The sequence below is a fragment of the Sorex fumeus genome, unplaced genomic scaffold (genome assembly GCF_029834395.1).
Source record: "Sorex fumeus unplaced genomic scaffold, SorFum_2.1 ptg000047l, whole genome shotgun sequence".
Taxonomy (NCBI): domain Eukaryota; kingdom Metazoa; phylum Chordata; class Mammalia; order Eulipotyphla; family Soricidae; genus Sorex; species Sorex fumeus.
In genome coordinates, this window is record NW_026606104.1 from 4,814,049 (window position 1) to 4,835,757 (window position 21,709).

The following is a 21,709-nucleotide window of genomic DNA, read 5'->3' on the forward strand; positions in this document are numbered from 1 at the left end:
GACTTTGCAGGGTATTGTTTCATGCTGTTGTAACCCTAAAGGGTCAGTGTTGCTCTCTATGCTCACCTGAGTCACCCTGGGTCTTTCAGGCAGCTCATGTCCTCCCCATGGAGGAGAAATTAAAGGCCTCACTAAGAAAGAATGTGTTGGGGCCTGAGCATCATAGTACAGCAGGGAGGGTACTTGCTTTGCACCTGGCCAACCCAGGTTCAATCCCCAGCATCCCATATGGTCCCCCAAGCACTTTCAAGAGTGATTCCTGAGTGCAGAGCCAGGAGTAACCCCTGAGCATTGCTGGGTGTCACCCCCACCAAAAAAAACGTCATGTTGGGCTAGAGATAGGACAAGGGTAAGGCTCTTACCTTGTATGCATCTCAACCAAGTTCAATCCCTGAGCACCCCCAGGAGTTAACCTTGAGCACAGTGCCAGGAGTAACTGTGTTTCTCCCCACTGGGAAAAAAAAATGGAAAGGAAATTTCTCAGAAGTTCTTCAGGGGCTGGAGCAATAGCACAGTGGGTAGGGTATTTGCCTTGCACGCGGCCAACCTGGGTTCGATTCCCAGCATCCCATATGGTCCCCCAGCACCACCAGGAGTCATTCCCAAGTGCAAAGAGTAAGTAACCCCTCTGCACCTCCAGGTGTGACCTAAAAAGCAAAAGCGAAAAAAAAAAAAAAAAGGAAGCTCATTCCCTGGCACCACTTGTAGTCCCCTGCCAGGGGTCACTCCTAAGTACTGAGACAGAATAGCCCCTGAGCATGGCCAGGTATGACCCTACTCCCCCTACTTTCTCCCCATCAAAAGAAAAAAATTATAGAGATATTCTTGGCTCTCTCTTTGTGCTAAATTGGGTGGATGTGCAATAGTTGCACCCCAAGGAGAAAGGTCTGGGCACAAACCAAAGTGTTGAGCCTAGTTCAGGGCTGCGTCCCTGTCCTAGTAATTAAACTTTGGGACATTAAGACAAGGTCTGGGAGGAATATCTGGGCAGAAGGTATGTCTCTATTCATTTCCTCCTAACCTAGAAAAGAAAAATGAAAGAAAGAAAAAAAATCTGAGCACAGCATCTACACAGCTCATACAGTTGAATTTTGATCAGCAGAACCAACCAAATCAGTGCCATCTGATTTAACAGCCAACAGCCAATCAGCTGATTGGAACCAAGTTGGGATGAGGAAGAGATAACAGGAGACTGGGAAGCTGTATGATTACTCTTTATTTTTTAATTTTATTATTATATTATTATTTTTGCTTTTTGAGTCATACCAAGAAATGCACAGGGATTACACCTGGCTCATGCACTCAGGAATTACTCCTGGTGGTGCTCAGGGGACCACACAGGATGCTGGAGATCGAACCTAGGTCGGATGCGTGCAAGGCAAACTTCCTACCTGCTGTGCTATCGCTCCAGTTCCTGGTTGCTACTTAGAGGGCTGTTAATGATGAGAAGTTAAAGGAAGTCTTTCTTATTTTTCTGTTTTTCATTTTGTTTTGGGCCACACCTGGCAGAGCTCAGAGCTTACTCCTGGCTCTATGTTTAGGAATAACTCCTGATAGGGCTCGGGGAACCAGATAGGGTGCCAGGGATCAAACTTGGGTTGGTCATGTCCAAGACAAGCATTCTACCAGCTGATTGTTGCTCAGGCCCAAAGGAAAATATACAAACATGAATCCTCAACCTCAGGCCAGGAGAACTAAAATAGCCCTTGAAAAAAATATTTTGTTTTGTTTTGGGCATACACCTAGTGGTACTCAAGGTTTACTCTTTGTGCTCAGGGGTCACACCTGGGTGGTGAGGGGTGGGGCACAGGGGACTATCTGTGCTGCCAGAAATTGAACCTGGGTCAGTCATGTGAAGGCAGTTTAACTATCTGTCCAGTCTGTCACTCTTAAAAAAATTTAACTTGGGAAGACTTTGGGCCATTCATGGCTATGCTTAAGGTTAATCCTGGCTCTTTGCTCATGGATCACTCCCAGCAGTGCCTGGGGACCCCTATGTGATGTCAGGGATTGGATTGGCATCAGAATATTGCCAGCCTCCATTAACCTCTTTTTTTTTCCCCCATGAACCAATGTGCCCCTGATGTAACAAAGATGATTCAAAAGTCAGCTAAACCCTCACTTTTACTATTCTTTTTTGTTTTGGGGTCACAACTGGTTATGCTCAAGGATTACTCCTGGTGGTGCCTGGAGAACCATATGGGACGCTGGGGATCTGGGTCAGCCGCATACAAGGTAAGCACCTTCCTTGCTGTGCTATTGCTCCGGCCCCATAAACTCTTACTTTTAGAAGACTTAACAATCAAGATCAAGCTGCTGAAACAGGAAGTCAAAGGGACAGTTCAATGGACAAGACAGGCCCACTTGCATGCCGCTGCTGTAAAGAATGCCTTGAACTTCAAGCGAACCCTAGAGCCAGGCTACAAGCCAGGTGTTTGCTCCAGACCAGACCAGTCAGAGGCGGCAATGAATCTGTGTGGAAAAGATGACACGGGTGTGGGAAATGTCCACATCTAGAGTCATTACACTGGCATACCCTCAGTGTTCAAGACGAAGTTTCAGGAAGCATGCGTCTCCCAGCCTAGGAGGGGGTGGGCTGGAAGGCTGAATGCAGGTCACACTTGAGCAGAAACAAGGGACAAGAGGCTTCCCGCAGGCCACCTGGCTGACTTCATTTCACAGGTGAGAGCCTGAGGTCACCCTAGACCATTTCTCAGTTGATGTGGGAGCTGCCTCATCTGTTCGTAGCCAACCTTCAGCATTTCTCTCAGCCAACAGGTTAAATCGCTGATGTAAATGGGACCAGAAGATAAGTTAAGCGCTGGAGGGAGAGTACAGCAGAGCACATAGGGTGCTAGTTCTGCACCTGGCTGACCATTTTGATCTCCGAGACCTCATATGCTCCCTCAAGCACTCCCAGGAGTAATTCCTTAGACAGAGGCAGGAGTAACTCAGGAATAACTGTCAGGTGTGATTCCTGACCTCAGAGCCCGGTATGATGCCAAAACAAAAACAAAAACAAAAAAAGAAAAGTTTCTTAAGATCTGTACTGAAGTTACCAGGGTATTCTTGTCACTTGATCCTAACCTTACTAAAAACTGATAACAAATTCCATTCTGATGAGCTAGTTGCCAAGTGGAAGGGACCTTAGTATGTCCTCCTAAATATTTGTGCTATTACAAAAGCAAGAGAATTTCAAGTGATAAGTGGGGCTGGAGATATAGTACAGCAGATAGGGTGCTTACCTTGTATGCTTTTACTAGGGTTCAACCCCTGGTACCGTATATGGTCCCCTGAGCCGTGCCAGGAGTGATCCTTGGGCACAGAGACAGGAGTAAGCCCAAGCACTGCTGGTGTGGCCCCAAAACCAAACCAAAAGAAAAACTCCTCAAGCAAAAATGCTGGATGCTCTGTTTGTCCAAGAGCTAAGACATGTTGTCTTTTTACCCAACATGTTTTGTAATAGCAAAAATTGGCCAGCAACCAACAAGCAAACCTGATATTCTCCTGTGTGAGTCTCCTAGTGTACAGGAGAAAGAAATCAGAGTGCGTGCTGGGTGTGTGGACTTACATTCGTTGCCCCTCATACTTCAGGGCTTCCATGTGCTTGTCCCCGTCCCACACAAGGGTATGGCTGGTTCTAAAGGACCTAAGGATACATCTTAGGCAGATTTTTCCCCATTCTATGACAATGGATCAATTCAGTGTTGTGATGGATGGACTGGATTGAAGAAGTTGCTCTTATCTACGTTTGTTCTTAAGTATGCTGCACTATTGCTTTAGTATCTTTTAATTTCTGCCACACAATTTCATAATAATTATTTTATCCAACAATAAATCAGTGATATTACGTCAGAGAGAGCCTTATTTCTCCATGGATTAGTCATTGCCTTCTCCTGCCCAACCCTTTTTTTTTTTTTTTTTTTTTTTAGGTTTTTGTGGCACACCCTGCGAGGCTCAGGGATTATACTCCTGGTTGTGTCCAGGGATTACTAGCTGGAGAGCTCGGGGATCCACATTGGGTGCTGGGGATCTAATCTGGGCTGGCTACATACAAGATAAGTGTCCTACCTCCTGTCCCACGTCTCCAGCCCCTCAGTGTACTTTTAAAATCATATTCCTCAGCTGGAGTGATGGCTCAAGGGTAAATTAGTGTGCTTGCTCTCGCACTGCCTGGTCCCCTGGTCACTGAGTTGGGAATAGCTCCCAAACTCTGCTATGTGTAACCAAAAAGAAATAATAAGAAACTTACGTTCTGGGGGCTGGAGTAGTACAGAGGGTAGGGCAACTGTTGCCTTGGTAAACAGCCACTTGGGTTCAATCCCCAGGATCCCATATAGTCCCTCCAACCCTGCCAGGAGTAATTTTGAATGGAACCTGGAGTAAGCCCTGTGCTCTGCTGGATGGCTCAAAAACAAAACAAAACAAAATAAAGCAAAAAATGAACCTACAGAAGAAATTTCCAGAGCTGATGGTCTGTAGGATAACACTGAGTTTGTCCTTTCAGTCCTGCTGCAGGGAACTTAGTTTACCTTAAAGCAATGTCCTTTTTGTATGGGCACAGGAAGACAGTTAATTTTATGCTTTGTAACTTCAGAGTTGATTGACTCCAGTAATATTTACTCCTGGGCATCTGCTCTCTCGACTCAGTTGCCCTTAGTACCTAGCACCCCAAAAGCAGGGTCCCGACAAGGGACTAATGGACCCAGGCCAATCTGTGAGCTACCCTGGCATCAAAATGGGCCAGGCCAAAGCGCCACAATACTCAGTTATAAGTTGAGCACATGATCATGGACAAATGCTGTCATGATCCAAAAGTAACGATGAGATTAGGACCCTGCTGGGGTTAGGAAGACTAACCTGGCCTGAGGACTGCGGTCTGGAATATATAGTGAGATGTCCTCAGGAAGAACCGAACCTTAAATTTATATCTCTTACTGTGCTCATACAGAATGACATTGCTAGAAATATTAGAAGTAGATTTACTACAAGTATTTAAGGGGATTGCTAGTTGAGGAAAGAAGAAAGTGTCATACCCTCGTTGGGATCCTACCCTTGAGCAGATCTCCTAATAATCTAGAGTAATCTCCTTAGATGAGATTTTTGTCCTTGAGTTAATCTCCTGGAGGACTGGTTTTACCGCTCTTTGTTGATTTGTTAATGTTCAACCCACCTTTGTATCACTGCCCTATGTGATTGCTATATAAACTAAGACTGTAAGAGTGGAGGGAGGCAGAGTCAGATCCGGAGGCCTGAAGAAGAATGAGGGGGAAGCAAGAAGGAGAATGAAGGGGGCTGGAGAAAGAGAAGCAGAAGGGGAATCGGAGGAGTCTGGAGAGGAGATTGGAATAAACTGCAATTGATACCAACTTGGTCTTCATTCCTTCTTTCGCTTACCCATCGCCATTGACCTCCCTGGGTGGGGGAAGTGGCATGAGACTACTGAATGTGGGAGACAGAGAGATAGAGCTGCCCTTTTTGTGTTTACACATCTGGAATCCCTGGGTGGGCACGAACCACCAAGCTTTTGGTTTTATCATGAGATTCCATTATTTTTCTAATTTTCCTTCCTTCCATCTTTTTCTTCCCTCCCTCCCTCCCTCCCTCCTCCTTCCTCCCTTCTTCTCCCTCCCTCCTTCCCTCCCTCCCTCCCTTCCTTCCTTCCTTCCTTCCTTCCTTCCTTCCTTCCTTCCTTCCTTCCTCTCTCTCTCTCTCTCTCTCTCTCTCTCTTTCTTTCTTTCTTTCTTTCTTTCTTTCTTTCTTTTTCTATTTTTAGGCCATACCTACCTGTACTCAGTAGTCATTACTGGTGGTGCTCAGGGTACTATATGGTACTGGGGATTAAATTTGGGCCTTCTACATGCAAAGCACATGCTCAGACCATTGAACTCTCTCTCCTTCCAAAATTTCCAGGAAAGCAGTAGATCCATCAAAATCTACAGGAAAAATTCCTTTAATTTCTTTGTCTGTCTTTGGCCACTCTGCCAACTCCTGGTCACATATGTTAATTTTGAGTTATTGAAAAAATATGTTGCGATGATGAGGGGCCAGAGAGATAGTACAGTGGGTTTAGGGTGCTTGTTTTGTAAATGGCTGACCCAGGTTTGATCTGCAGTATCACATATGGTCCCCCAAGTCCCATCAGAAGCAATCTCCAAAAGAAACAAAAATATGTAGTGGATTTTCAGGTTAGCTTTAATAATTTATATGTGTATATTTGTCACTACCTCCACAACTAAAAAAAAAATCTCTTGGAGCCTGAAAGATGGTATAGGGCTTGACACACTAGACCTGGGTTGATTCCCAGCACCTCATATGGTTCCGAACCCACCAAGAGTGATCCCTGAGCACAGTGCTAAGAGTAAATCCAGAGCACTGCTAGCTGTTACCAAAAAACAAAATCTTGCTCATGTGTGGAATATAAAAAAACACAGCAAGGGGATGACAAAGGCCAAAGTTATCAGGACTGGAGGTTTTGTCTATAGAACAACGCTGCCATGGAGGGGCCCTGGGGCACTGTGGCGGGTAAGCAGGCTCTCTGGGGATGGGTATGGTGTGGGAATGATGGATGGATGTATGGAAAGCATACTTACCAGAATTACAAGTCCTGGTACCTCAATAAAATAATATATATTTATATGATATAAACAGAGATCAAATTTTATTCTTTTTCTTGGTGGGGGGTCATACCTGGAGGTACTCAGGGCTTCCTCCTGGTTCTGCACTCAGGGATCACTTTCGGCAGGGCTCATGAAATCATATGGGGTGCAGGGGATTGAACCTAGGTTGGTTGCATGCGAGGCAAATGCCTTACTAACTGTGCTGTCTGGCTCCCATCGAGTTCCTGTGGAAACCCACTTGCCTCAGTACCAAGTTTTTCCTCCTCTACTTCTTCCTTCTTCTTCCTCTTCCTCCTCCTCCTCCTCCTCCTCCTCTTCTTTGTCCTTCTTCCTTTTCTTCCTCCTTTTTCTCCTGCTTCTCCCCTCTCTCCTGGTGGTGCTCAGTGCTTACTTCTGGGATTGTGTTCAAGGATAACTCCTCGTGGTACTTGGGGGATGCTAAATCTTGGGGATATGCTGCGTGCAAGGCAAGTTCCTTAACCTCTCTACTCTTTCTATAGACCGAAGAGTCTTTTTTTTCCTCTGTGAAAGAGAAAGTTTGTGGGTGTGTATGTATGTGTGCGTGCGTGTAGTTTTGAGCCACACAAAATTAAACTGGGATGGGCCACATGCAAGGGGACTTTACTCCACACTATCTGGAACTCGCTCTCTTCAGTGACATTCTGTTGGTTGTCTATGTTTATTTCTAGATGCTTGGATTCTGTTGCAGTGATCTCTATGTCATTTCTTACGCTGGATCTAAAAGTTTTTATTATGAGCCTTTTAAAAAAATTTTTTAAAACTTTTTTTATTGAATCACTGGGAGATAGACCCTCAGAAAGCTGTTCATGGTTTGATTTCAGTCATATAGTACTCCAATACCATCCCTCCACCAGTGTATATTTCCCAGCACCAGTGTCCCCAGGTTCCCTCCCATCACCCCTCACCCCCTGCCAGCTTATATGGCAGGCCTTTTCTTCTGTCTGTCTTTGTCTCTGTCTTTCACACACACTTATACACACTCCTTTTGGGCATTGTGGTTTGCAATATTGATACTGAAAGATTTATTATGAGTCTTTAAAAATATTATGATGTCAGCTATGTAGTAAGTCCTGAAACTGGGTCATTCCCTGGCTCTGCACTCAGAAATCACTCCAGGTGTTGCTCGGGGGACCATATGGGACTCCTGGGATAAAACCAATGTTGTCCCTCCTAGCTGTACTATTGCTCTGGCCCCTCCTCTAGGTGATATTGATTCACCCACTAAGGTGGGATGTTTGTCAAAATTTAGGGTTTCTTTAGAAAATTTTTTTTCCTTCCATACCTGGAGATGCTCACTGGTTACTCCTGGCTCTGCACTGAGGAATTACTACTGGCAGTACCTGGGGGACCATATAGGATGCTGGGAAATGAACTGGGTCACCTGTATACAAGGCCAGTGTACATGTTGTACCAACAGGTACATGTTGTACCATAGCTCCTGGCGTTTTCTTTAGAAAACTTAAAAAAATGTTTCATAATTTTCAATACACTGATTTTTTTTTAAATTTTGCTTTTTGGGTCACACCTGACGATGCACAGAGGTTACTCCTGGCTCTGCACTCAGGAGTTACTCCTGGCGGTGCTCAGGGGACCATATGGGATGCTGGGAATCGAACCCGGGTCGGCTGCGTGCAAAGCAAACGCCCTACCCGCTGTGCTATAGTACACTGCTCTTTTACTTAATTGATTACATCCTGTTTTTATTTTAATGGGTTTTGGGCCACACCTGGTGGTGCTCAGGTGTTATTTTTGTTTTGTCTTTTGCAATTGCTCGAGCGGGCCCAGTAACGTCTCCATTGGAGACTTTGTTGTTACTGTGTCTGGCATATCGAATACATCACGGGGAGCTTGCCAGGCTCTGCCAATGATCAAGGATTACTCCTAGCTCCTCCCTGAGGAATTCTCCTAGCTTGGGGACCATATAGGGTACAAGGGATTGAACCTTGGTCAGCAGTGTGCTAGGCAAATGACCTACTCACTGTATTATCTGTCCAGCCCTTACATTTTATTTTTAGGTATTTTGTTACTTTATTACTGAAAATGGAATTTCTTTCATTTCCTTTTTGATATTGTTCATTGCAGTTTGTTAGCTCTCTAGCTTTCTTGCAAATTTTCTCTCTTTCTTTCTTTCTTTCTTTCTTTCTTTCTTTCTTTCTTTCTTTCTCTTTTTGGGTCACACTTGGCGATACTCAGGGGTTACTCTCCTGGCTCTGCTCTTAGGAATTACTCCTGGCGGTGCTGGGGGAGGAACCATATGGGATGCGGAGGTTTAAACCCAGGTTGGCCCTGTGCAGGGCAAACACCCAACCCCATGTACTATTACTCTGGCCCCTCTTGAAAATTTTCAGTAGATATCATATCTCCATCTGAAATAGAGATATTTTGGCTTTTGTTTTGGGACCACAGCTGGGAGTGCTGGGAGAGGATGTCAGTCCCTGGGACTGAACCTGGGGTCCTGACAATTCAAAACGTTCTCTTGTCTAATTGCTTTGATAATTAGTATAGCGATGAGCAACGATGAAGTGGGGGTCTCTTCAGACAACGCTTTTGAACCCAAAATGACCAGACCCATTTTTATCATGTGATCTGGAGTTTTAGGCAATTTTCCATATGATTAACTTTTTTGGTGTGTGTGTGTGTGTTGTGAGGCACACCTGGCGGTGCTCAGGGCTAAATCAGATCTCTGTTCAGGGATCAGTCCTGGTGGGGATTGGAGGACTATATGTGGTTGAAACCTGGGGTGCAAGGCAAGAGTCCTACAGGCTGTACTCTCACCAGCCTCAGAGAGGTCAATTTATTGGGGGTGATAGTGGAGAAAGAGCCGATAAGATAGGAACCGATAAGACTGGTAAGGGTGTGTGTGGGGCGGGGCGGGGAGAGGGAGAAGGCATGAGAGAGAGGGAGAGGGGAGGGGGCAAAAGAGAGAGGGAGGGAGAAGGAGGAGGAGGGGAGGGAGGGAAATGAGGGGGAGAGAGAGAGAGAGAGAGAGAGAGAGAGGGCAGCTAGCTTATGTTCTAAGTCTCTCTTAAGTCCTTTAAGCACCTTAAATACATTACCTCAATACACTATCCTCACTTAGTCAACAGAAAGCTAACGCTGGATCAGAGAACCCAGAAGTTAAAGACATCATAAAGTTTCAAACCTAGGACTGCTGGGGTTACTTTCACGTCATTCTGACGAACCGAAAGATGACGAAAATTCTGTTGCGGAGTAGCTTGACTAGCTGGGCGAGAGGGGACCGCATGCCCAGCCCGATTGGTTTCCACTGTTACGGCGGCGGGACCACGCCCTCGGCTCATCCTCGGCTCACTCGAACTCATTCTAAATCTACGGCCCTGGGCGCCGCTCTCCCATTGGCTGCCTGTCCCAGGGCCTAGGCTCGCACGAGGGGACATAGCCAATCAGCGGGGCTCGTCTCCTGCTATTCGGCCCACGCTAGATTGCGTGGCCCTGGCCCCTCCGCGGCATGCCGGGAGTTGTAGTCCAGTAGGGCCTGCCTCTCTCTAGTCCCCGGAGATCGAGAACTACTCGACCCAGAAGGCCTAGCGTTGAGCGGGTAGGCATTTTAGGAGGACCCGGGCAAGACTCGGTACCTCGGAGCGGAGCTGCATCCACGAGCAGGTGAGAGTGGCCGCAAACTCGAACTGGAGGCAGGGGACAGACACCCTGCCTTCCCACTCTAGCGAAACGTTGAGGCCCGGGGGCGCAGCCTGTTGCGTGGGAATTTCCACTATTCGTGTGTACGGGGAATGGGGTTCCTCGATCCCTGCTGGCGCGGGGGAATCTTTGAACCCACCGGTGTGCTTTCCTGGAATACTTCCGCGAACGGTATGCTCCACTGCTCTCTTGCTCGGCTGCCAGCAGTGCCGCAGCAGTGCTCCCTGTGTGAGTCGGGATTCCCGACATGCCGGTGGCACCAGGGATTTCTGTCATCGGGTCTGTTTCATTGTGCCCTGTCCACCTGCACGCTAATCATTGTCCTGCTGCTTGCTGCCTCGTTAAACTTTCTGCTTTCCAAAACCTTATTTTACCTTTGTGAAAAAGGAGGGTGTAAGGGCCCTTCCAAGGCCCACTTCTGAGGTTTTTAACTCTGGACTCTTCTAGACGTGTTCCAGCACATGGGGAAGGGAATTTAGGCAATAGCAATCCTGTGGCTCCCTGAAGGAGGAATTGAGGGTTGGAGAAAAGTTTGTTGGCATTTTAAAGGCCTTCAGTGGAGTGTTAGACACCCACGGTTCTTTTGTGGCCCGTGCATTTCCTTTTTTCTGTAAAGCCGCCAGGCTTCCTCCAGAGGAAGAGGGCTGGGCATTCTATGTCCAAAGGGAAAGTTTGGGGTGGTGGTGGGGTGTCACGGGGAGCTGCCTCTGTGCATCTGCGCGGTGCCCCCTCCCTAGGCCACCCCCCATGATGCCCCTGTCCCGCTGGCTGAGGTCCGCGGGGGTCTTCTTGCTGCCAGGCCCCTGGTGGGCGCCCCGGGAGAGGTGCTTGGGTCTCCTCCGGCGGCCCTCCCTGGTGTACGGGTGCTCAGTGCTGGGGGCCTGGCACGGTGCCCGCTGCTGGTGCCAAGCGTGGACAGAGGAGCCTCGGTGAGTGTGGTGGGGTGAGGGGTTTTGGGGAGGGAAGCGGCAGACCGTTTTTCTAACTTGTCCCCCTTCTCTCATATCACTTCCCTCTTCCAGAATGAACGGAGACAAGAAATCAGATGCTTCTAATCAAGAGAGGCAGGATTTCATGCAGCACTTCTCCCACATTGTCAAGGTGTTGACTGAAGATGAGCTGGGGCACCCTGAGATAGGGGACGCCATCTCCCGGCTCAAGGAGGTGAGGCCAGCTGACTCCTTGGGGTCACCCCCAGTGGGTGTAGCGGCAGGGGAGCCAGGTGGAGGGCAGGCTTTTATTGGAGGGTCCTGGGTGGGCGTGGATGACCTCCTTCGATTTTCGGTCCTGCCTGTGGTTCTCGGTGAACCTATAAGTATGGGGCAGAGGGCCCTAGTGTAAAGGCTTTGCCTCTTGATTTCCTTGAGAAAGGGAAGTCGGGGGTCCATGTGGTTCCCCATGGCCAGGGCCCGTGGGAAGTCAGAGTCCTGATAGGGCAGGAACTATATCAGGGTCCTTCAGGGGCTCAGTTCTTTGATTCTTTTGGAGTAGTGAGTAAAATTTTTTGTGTTGTTTTTCTGAGCACCCAGTAGTGCTCAGCGCTTACTTCCTCAGGGATCACTCCTGGGCAGGGCTTGGGTAACCACAGAGGGTGCTGGGGATTGAACCTGGTTTGGCCATGTGCGAGGCAAATATCTAATACCAGGTGCAATAAGAGGCATTTTCCCACCCACTCCCCCGACTCTCCCCACTATTCTGTCTATAAGTGCCTTGCCACCCGTTGTACTGTCGCTTTAGCCCCTGCTGAGTAAAATCTTTTTATAAATGTTCACTGACTCCTTGTTCTGAGTGGAATCTGCAACATGAAGATTGGGTGATATTGGGATGGAGACAAGGGAAGTCTTCCCGAAGTTCCATCTAGTTGACAGGCAAGACAGGAATGTGGTTTCCTGCTCAGGGATTCAAGGATAATGAACCTTACATGCAAGAGACCTGGGTTCAGCCTCTGGCACTGCTCCAGAATCAGTGAAACTCGGGACAGAGAGGGCCAGGGGCAGGCTTGTAGGCCGAGACCAAAGTTTCTGTGAAGACTGAAACAAGTGTGTCCCCACACCTGCCTGCCCATCACAGCGACACTGGGAAGGGAGGAAAAGAAGGAAAATTGAGGAAGGCAGCCCGGAGAAGCACTTTTAGCTGTGGTCCAGGACTGAAAGAAGAAGTCGGGACCAGGAGTCTGGGTTTGGGGGAGGAGCCAGGAGTGGCCCCGCCCCCACGTGACTGGCCCCATCCCCACAGGTCCTGGAATACAACTTGATCGGAGGCAAATGCAATCGTGGAATGACGGTGCTGGCGGCCTTCCGGGACCTGGCTGAGCCCAGGAAGCAGGATGCCGAGAGTATTAAACAGGCCCTCACTGTGGGCTGGTGTGTGGAACTGGTGAGAGGCGCAGGGGAAGGGCCTTGGTGCCCCTGGGGTGGGGGTTAGGGTGGGGTGGGGGCGGAGCTCAGAGACTGGACATCATTTTTAAATATTTTTTTTGGCTTTTTGGGTCACACCTGGGTCTGCACTCAGGAATTACTCCTGGCAGTAGCTCAGGGGACCATATGGGATGCTGGGAATCAAACCCGGGTCAGCCGCGTGCAAGGCAAACGTCCTACCCGCTGTGCTATCACTTCAGCCCCTGGACATCATTTTGTGGGTGGTCTTCTGTTGCCTACAGCCGGCCCTACACGGTGGTTATAAGGGATGGCAAATGTGGGGATGCTCTTTGGACTTGCAAACATTTAATCTGCTGAAGTGGGATGATGCATGGCCTTGCAGCTGGGCAGAGGGGTCTCATTTCTTTACTCAAGAGGAGGACAGCCAGAGAGTGAGCCTATTCTTCCAGGAATCCTGAAAACTGGCAGAGGGCCTGGGGGGGTGGGGGGGAGGGTGTGAGTACAGCCACATGCCCTGCATGTAGCCAACCAGGCCCAAAGTACCAGAGGGCTGACCTTTAGATTCCTGGCACTGCATTTCCCTGGCACCAGCAAATCCTTGGGTCCTGCATTAAACTGCAGACAACCTTGGTCTAGAATCGCTGGGGCAACTCGCTCCCCCACCAAAACAAACAAACAAAAAACAACTGGAAACTCACTGATGGTTTTGAAATTGTTTTAAAACTAAGTTCTCTAAATTTCACAAAGAAGAGATTGCTCCAAGGACTGGAGAGACAGTACAGGGTTTGTGCTTACCTTACGTGTGGCTGACCCCTTCAGTGCCCCACACAGTGTCCCCTAAGCACCTACAGGAGTGATTGCTGAGCACAGACCCAGGAGTAAGCCTGGACCACTGCTGGGTGTGCCACCCAATCTCCCCTCTATAATAACAACAACAGCAAATAAAAAAAAAGGAGATTCCCCACAGAAGCCCAGACTGCTGGTAAAATTGCTATAGCCAGGCCCAGATTCCTGTATGCAACAACCGGCGTAGGTGGAATCAGGCTCCTTTAAGACAGGCCATGTGCTCTCTTCCTGGGTCTGTCTCTGCATTGCTCCAGGCTTCCTGTCTCCTTGTTTCTTAATCCCAACCCACTTGGCCCCTGAATGTGTGTGGTTCTGGTTTCACATAGTGGAACCCAGAGGGCTGGGCTGAGGAGGGTGGCCCCCAGCTCAGAGGAGAGCCCCGGGATCTGTAGGGCAGCCTCAGACATCTCTGAGGCTGTGGTGCCAGCCCTCCCAAGACTCAGCCTGGCTGTCCCCTGGCACCTGGTGACTTTCCAGTGGCTGGAATGCAGTGACTTATCCGAGGTGTGGCCCTGGCTGCCACAATGCTTCCATTGTTCAATCTCAGGACTCTGTTGTCCTTTGTGCTTCTGCTTTCAACTTCTCTGTCCTTTCCTTCGGCCTCTTATTTTTCAATTTCAGCAGTCACTTCCTAAAACACAAGATTGAGTATATAACCGCTGTACCATGATCACAGCTCTCTTTGGGCACAACCACAAAATGCTACAGACTGTAGCTTAGAAACCACAGGAATTTGCTGCTCACAGTTCTCAGGTTGGGAGTCTGAGCAGAGGGCTCTATACCAGGGGAGGGCTGCTTCCTGGTCCTGGGCTGGGGAGGGAGTTGTAAGGGGTGTCTTTTAGAAGGCACAGCTGCCCCTCACTCTTGCACTCCTAGGAGTTTCCCCCATTGTTTCTTTGACTGGGGTCATACCTGGCAGTGCGCAGGGTTACTCGTTGCCAGCTTATCCATGTGCAAGACAAATGCCCTATCCGCTGTACTATAGCTCTGCAATGCTCCCTTCCCCCTTCTCGCCTCCCCCCTTCCCCATGCTGTTGTCTTAATGACTAGGATTTCAGTACCTGAGTTTGGGGGAAATCTGTTCATTCAGCTACAACCACATCTAAGATGTTTAATATTGATAGGATGATGTTACCTACTTTCTTTGGGGGGGGCTTTTGGGTCACACCTGGCAGTGCTCAGCTTACTCTTGGCTCTGCACTCAGGGATTATCCTGGTGGTGCTCGGGGACCATATGGGATGCTGGGGATCGAACCCGGGTTGGCCATATGGAAAGCAAATGCCCTATCCACTGTATTATCACTTGGGCCCCTGATATTATCTATTGTATAAAGGTAAAGGTAAAGGCCCTCCCGTTGATCGTCGATTTGCTCGAGTGGGCCCAGTAATGTCTCCATTGGAGACTTTGTTGTTACTGTGTCTGGCATATCGAATACTCTCGGTAGCTTGCCAGGCTCTCCGAGAGGGGCAGAGGAATCGAACTCGGGTCGGCCATGTTGGCCACATGTAAGGCGAATGCCCTACCCGCTGTGCTATCGCTCCAGCCCATCTCGCTTTGGCAGCACATATACTATCTATTGTATATTCTGTTTTTATTTATTATTTTTTTCTTTTTGGGTCACACCCAGTGATGCACAGGGGTCACTCCTGGCTCTGCACTCAGGAATTATCCCTGGCGGTGCTCAGGGTACCATATGGGATGCTGGGAATCGAACCTGGGTCGTCTGCATGCAAGGCAAATGCCCTACCCGCTGTGCTATCACTCCAGCCCCTGTATATTCTGTTTTTAAATGTTCTTGGTTTTCCTCCAGACAGTCATTATAGACTTCTCCCATTCTTCAAAATATTTTTTCCTTTCCTTTTTTGGTCATATCTAGCAGAGCTTACTCCTGGCTCTGTGCTCAGGGATCCCTCTTGGCAGTGCTAGGGGGACTCCCTGGGATGCTGGGGATTGAACCCAAGTCAGCTGTGTGCAAGTTGTGTGCCTTAAAGTGGTACTCTCTTTGGCTCGAGAAGTAGAACATTCAGTACGACTTTTTTGGGAATGCTATTTTCATTATATAAATTTATATCTGTCATTGTCACTGTCCTCCTGTTGTTCATCAATTTGCTCGAGTGGGCCCAGTAACATTGTGAGATTTGTTACTGTGTTTAGCATATCGAATACATCAAGGGTAGATTGCCAGGCTTTGCCGTGTGGGCGAGATACTCTAGGTAGCTTGCCGGGCTCTCTGAGAGGGGCGGAGAAATCGAACTCGAGTTGGCCTGGTTGGCCGCGTGCAAGGCAAACGCCCTACCCACTGTGGTATCGCTCCAGTCCATAAATTTATATAAAATTATAAATTTATATGGAGCATTCTGCAAGCTGTTCAAGTGGGACCCTTCAGTTCTTATGGAAAAAAACAGTACTTTTGGTGGTGGGGAACAAACTTAGGACCTCATCCTTGTGAGGCATGTACTCTAGCCCTGGGTTCACGCCCTGACCTTTCCCAGTTCAGAGCCTGGTAGAATGGCTCTGAATTCAGTCTGGATTTGCCCTGATTGTCTCCTTGTTATTCCAAGCACCTCACTGAAACACTGGTAAGAATGCTACAGGGGGCCACAGGGTTGCTGAGGGGTAGCTTGACAGGATGACTACATGCTTTGTTTGCAGGAGACCTGGGGTCAGTCCTCCAGCACTGCCTGGTGCCCTGGGCACTGAGCCGGGAGTGGCCCAGAGATACTGCCAGGTGTGATCCAGCCCCTTCCTCCCAAAGAACACCTTGTGGGTGTAGCACAGACCTGGAACGATTATTTAAATAAAAACAACAGGGGCTGGAGCGACTAACAGTGGGCAGGGCATTTGCCTTGCACATGGCCGACCCCAGTTTGATTCCCAGCATCCCATATGGTCCCCTGAGCACCACCAGGAGTAATTCCTGAGTGCATGAGCCAGGAGTAGCCCCTGTGCATTGCCGGGTGTGACACAAAAAGAAAAAAAAAAGACCACAACAATAACAATTGGGGTTGAGTTTGTGCTGTGCCAACAGGGGGCTGGGGTTCAATCCCAGGCACCACATGGCCAGGCCTTCAAGTGCTGCTTGCTGACACCCCTGAGCAACCACTGGGTGTGTCTTCAAAACCAGAAAACAAGAATAAAAACTTAATGCAGAGGTCGTCCCCTTGTAGATTTCTTATCTCTGATCTGGGGCAGTGATGTGGCTCAGTGGTAAAGTTCATGCCTTGTACCTGTGAGGCCCTGGGCTCAATCCCTGGCACAGCTAGAAAAGAAAATTGCCATCACAATTGTATAGCTGATCTGGTGTGACACTGGCCCTTGCTTTCCACCCCCCCCCCCCCCCAACCTTCCAGGAATAAACCCATACAAGGTGTTCTGCTGAGCCCCACCCCTGGTCTGGCTGTGTTTTTAAGCCCCCTGCTGTGTAGAAAGGGGAAGAATCACTGCTGGGGTCGGAGGAAGTCAGGGAAGACCCAGGAGACACATCCTAGAGACTTGGTGCTGGAGCTGGTGGAAGGTGACTCCATGGTGGTTGTGGGGGCGCTGTGCCCTCCAGACCCTCACAGTGTGAGTGCAGAGCATGCTGGGCCCAGGACAGGAGCTGAGCAGTTAGGGCAAAGGTTTGAAAACTCAATCCTGAGAAGCTGTTTGAAGGCGCTAAAGGCAGAGGCTAAAGGCAGAGCCTGACTTCGGGGGAGTCCTGGAGCCTGTGTCGTGTTTCAGTCAGACTGAGCCTGGGACAGAGATGGTCTCGGGGTATTGGTGGAAAAGTGGGCAGGGGTAAATCCCATGGCTGGTGCTCCCACAAAGGCCTTGACAGACCTGTGGGTAATAGCAAGCAGGCTCAGGGCCAGAGCGAGAGCACAGCAGGCCGGATACTTATGCACATGGATGACCTGGATTCGATCCCTGGCACCACACATGGCCCCTCTGAGCCCTGCTAGGAGTGATCCCTGAGCACTGTGGGGCCCGACCCCCCAAACAAACCAAAATTGTGGAGGCAGAAGGCAGTTTCAGCTTCTCAGATCGGCCCTTGGCCTGAGGGAGTGCCTGGAATGGGTTTCTCCCTGGGTGCTTGGGAGGTGCAGCGCGGGTCTAGCCTCTTTGGTTTCCAGGGTCTTGTCAGGTGTGAAGAAATCTTGACTCTTCCCTGCAGCTACTGGCAAGAGAATAACTGAAGACAGTTCAACCTCCCTGATGCCAGGGATTATTTGTTAATCTGGGAACATCAGATTTCTCCTGTTTGATGTGTCAGTATGTGGTTCTGGGAATCAAACTCTGGCCTCATACATGCAAGGCATGTGCTCTACTCCTGAGCCATCCCCCTGGCTTCTTTTCATTTTGTGTTTTGTTTTTGGGCGCCATACTGCCAGTGCTCAGGGGCCACGCCTGCCTCTGTGCTCGAGGAGGTGGGGGTGAAGCAGTGTCTTGGCCACAGCAGCAAGAAAGGGCTTTAAGTTTTGTAATGTCTCTTGTTGGTTTTCATGTTTGTTCTTCAGGCTCGGGGGCTGGAGCAATAGCACAGCGGGTAGGGCATTTGCCTTGCACACAGCCGACCCAGGTTCGATTCCCAGCATCCCATATGGTCCCCCAAGCACCGCCAGGGGTGATTCCTGGGTGCAGAGCCAGGAGTAACCCCTTAGCATTGGCTGGGTGTGACCCAAAAAAGCAAGAAAAAAAAAATTCAGGCCTGTTCTCTGGTAGCCCAGCTGCCAGTACACCAGGGACGTATCGGATTACAAATTATAAATGACAAAGGTCAGGTTGTACAGATCAAGAGTGCTGGGGGTGGGGATAGCTGGGAGTAGTGGAGCGGGCATGGCCCTGAGCATGGGATGCTGGACTGAGTTGAGCTCCACTGGGCTTGGCTGCCCGGGCTCTGTCCAGACCACTGGGGAGACCATGCCATGGGTGAAGTGGTGCCCCCATTTCTCTCCACTCTGGACACTGGAGTGTTTTCTTTTTTGTTTTGCTTTTTGGGTCACACCTAGCGATGACTGGGGTTACTTCTGGCTCTACTCTCAGGAATTACCCCCGGCGGTGCTCAGGGGACCATATGGGATGCTGGGAATCGAACCTTGGTTGACTGCATGCAAGGCAAATGCCCTACCCACTGTGCTGTTGCTCCAGCCCTGGACACTGGAGTGTTTTAAGCCCGCTTTGTAGTTAGGAAACCTGAGCCCAGAGAGGCCCAAGAACTTTCCAGAAGGCCACACAGTACCCAGCCTCAGTCTCCCCAGTTGGCCTCTTCCAGCTTGGTGCTTACACTGCTGCTGGTAGGAAGTCAGAAGCAGCTGAGGTCTCCTTCCATCTCTAGCTCCAGGCTTTCTTCCTGGTTTCGGATGACATCATGGATTCGTCTCTAACTCGTCGGGGACAGCCCTGCTGGTATAAGAAGGTAAGGTTGGGAGAGGCTCGGGCTGGGGACCTCCTGAGGCCACGGGGAGGTGAAGGGTGACAGGCCTGGTTCTGGGTGGAGGCTGACACTTGTCTCTGTGCCTGGGACAGCCGGGCATAGGTCTGGATGCTGTGAATGACGCTCTGCTCCTGGAGGCGTGTATCTACCGCCTGTTGAAGCTCTACTGCCGGGAGTTGCCCTGTTACCTGAACCTCATCGAGCTCTTCCTGCAGGTGCGCTGCTGGCCATTGTGGGCACGGCAGGTCAGACGCCCAGGAAGGGGTAGAGAGTGAGGAAGGGACTTGGCGGGGCAGCAGTGGTGGCAAGGAGGTAGAGCCAGTGCTGGTGGTGGGAGATAAAGGGAGAGGGAGAGGAAAGGGAGTGAGGAGGGGCTGGGCTTGGGGTCTGGGGTCTTGTCACTCCTGCTGCCCTCCCTGACTGCCCAGTGCTTGGTGTGAGGGTTGGGGGGCTCACGGACCATCTTCCTTCTCAGACTACCTATGCGACTGAACTTGGGCAGACTCTGGACCTCATAACGGCCCCGCAGAACAATGTGGATCTTGCCCGATTCACTGAAAAGAGGTGAGGGGCAGTGGGGACCGTGTGTGATCAGTGAGGGGGAGCCCGGTGTGGGCACAGCTTCCTGAGGGGGTTTTCTTTCCTGCTCAGGTACAAATCCATTGTCAAGTACAAGACTGCCTTCTACTCCTTCTACCTCCCTGTTGCTGCTGCCATGTACCTGGTGAGTGCCCTTGACCGTGCTGCTGGCATGCAGCATGTGGTCTGCCCAAGGCCCATGTAGCAGCACATTGACCTGAAGTTACTTATTCTTAGTGTTTCAGAGAGAGTCTGTGCTTGGGCTAGGAAATATGCCAAGGGCAGAGTGCAGGCTCTGCATGTAGGATTCCACAGAGTCCTCTGAGCACTGCTGGGGTGGCCCAGGCCCTACACCCTCCTCTTCAGAAGCTTAGCATGGGGGATACAAATGGAATTAGGCCTTGTGAGTGAAGAGATGGTCTGAAGGGTCTCAGGAATGAATTCGTCTCTCCCAGGACTCCTGGGAAGACCGAGTGAAAAATACTTGGAATGGAGGTTGGCAGTCAGAACATTCTAGATCAGGGCTGGAGAGAGGGCTTTTTGCCTTACATGTGGCTGACATGAGTTCCATCCCTGGCACCACATGTGATCCCCTGAGCACCATCAGGAATGATACTTGAGTGCAGAGGCAGGAGTCACCCCTGAGCATCACTGGGTATGGCCCCAAATCAAAAGAAAATAGAAGAACTTTCTAAATCTGGGGATCCAGGACTAGTTGCTGTTTTCTTTTTTCCACTGTGTTGGAGCTCCAGGTCTTACACATGTGCCATGGAGCTAAATCCTGGGCCACAATCTTGGAATCTCTGAAAGGCCAGGAGAAATGAATTGGGGCCTGCACAGGGGTGTGGCCTCTGGCCGGGTGTGGTTGGGAAGATGAAATCACCTCTGACTGACCAACCCCCTTCCACGGTAGGCGGGCATTGACGGGGAGAAGGAGCACACTAATGCCAAGAAGATCCTAATGGAGATGGGAGAGTTCTTTCAGATCCAGGTAGGTGGTGCTAGGCACTGGCAAGAGAGTGGGTGCCAGCTTCCTTCTCACAGAGTCTCTTAAGACCTCCTATTCTGCACCTCTCCCCCGCACTAGGATGATTACCTGGACCTCTTTGGGGACCCCAGTGTGACGGGCAAGATTGGCACTGACATTGAAGACAACAAGTGCAGCTGGCTGGTGGTCCAGTGTCTGCAGCGGGCCTCTCCAGAGCAGCGCCAGATCCTGCAGGTGCCCAGGCTGTGGCTCTCCGGGTTGCTAAGGATGGGGCTAGAACATTGGAGGACTAGTTTGCAAACCAGGAATCGGGCAGTGTCAGTGACTTGTCTTTGTGATCACATCTTGGCGTGGGGATACTGTAGTACATTATAGGGAGGTGTATCAGGGATGTGGTCAAACTAGTGATGCACAAACACACAAGTTTTGGGCCCAGCATTTCAGTAGCATCCAATGTTGAGAAACACTTGGGGAGAGGAGTCTGGGCTGAGCATTGGTCAGGGATGGTGGCAGGGGAATGTGTAGGATTCAAGGGCTCAAGCCTTTAGGACCACTTGAAATTGGAGGCAGGAATGGAGCCAAGGGGTAACAGTGAAGTCTGGTAGTATGTGGATGGGGGGGGGGGGGGATAGAGGGACCTGGTGGCGCTGGGGTAAGGCTAAGCCCATTTTCACTTCCTTACAGGAAAATTACGGGCAGAAAGATGCCAAGAAGGTAGCTCGGGTGAAGGCGCTCTACGAGGAAATGGATATACCCACCGTGTACACACAGTATGAGGAAGACAGTTACAATCGCCTTATGAGCCTTATCGAGCAGTTTGCCAATCCCTTGCCGGCGACTGTATTCCTGGGGCTGGCACAGAAGATCTACAAGCGCAAAAAATAGCGTGCCAGCGTGCATGGAGGGAGGCCCTCAATAAATTATTGTTTGATCTTGTAGTTTGGTTCCTGTTGTGCCGCCAGGGGTGTTCTCTGTCTGGAATGGGGCGGGCAGCGGGGTGGGGGTGGGCACAGGGGAGCATGGCTGCACAAAAGCGGGGTCCTTAAGCCGGCAGCCTCTGGATCCCTTGCTTTTGTTGAGCTGGGGGAATGAGGTGGGGAGAAGGCTCAGAGCAAGCCAAGGGTTGGAGCACAAGCCTGCCTATAGGAAGGTTTTCAATCCCCGGCACCCCGGGGCCTCCGGAGCACTGCTGCAAGGCCGCTGGAA

General features: G+C 50.0%; 1 protein-coding gene and 1 non-coding gene across 2 annotated transcripts; both read left to right on the plus strand.

Annotated features, from left to right (window-relative positions):
- The first annotated feature begins 896 nt into the window (after positions 1-896).
- On the plus strand, positions 897-1,029 carry LOC130032230 (small nucleolar RNA SNORA36 family). The gene has a single exon (XR_008793780.1). It is a non-coding gene; the product is annotated as a small nucleolar RNA SNORA36 family (small nucleolar RNA).
- Positions 1,030-10,246: 9,217 nt separating this feature from the next.
- Positions 10,247-21,441, plus strand: FDPS (farnesyl diphosphate synthase). The gene is made up of 10 exons (XM_056123637.1): positions 10,247-10,262; positions 11,321-11,462; positions 12,534-12,674; positions 18,838-18,918; positions 19,029-19,151; positions 19,412-19,500; positions 19,588-19,660; positions 20,429-20,506; positions 20,603-20,737; positions 21,188-21,441. Exons 2-10 carry the CDS (start codon positions 11,322-11,324, stop codon positions 21,386-21,388), a joined length of 1,062 nt encoding a protein of 353 aa, XP_055979612.1. The 5' UTR covers positions 10,247-10,262; position 11,321; the 3' UTR covers positions 21,389-21,441.
- The last annotated feature ends 268 nt before the right edge of the window (positions 21,442-21,709 follow it).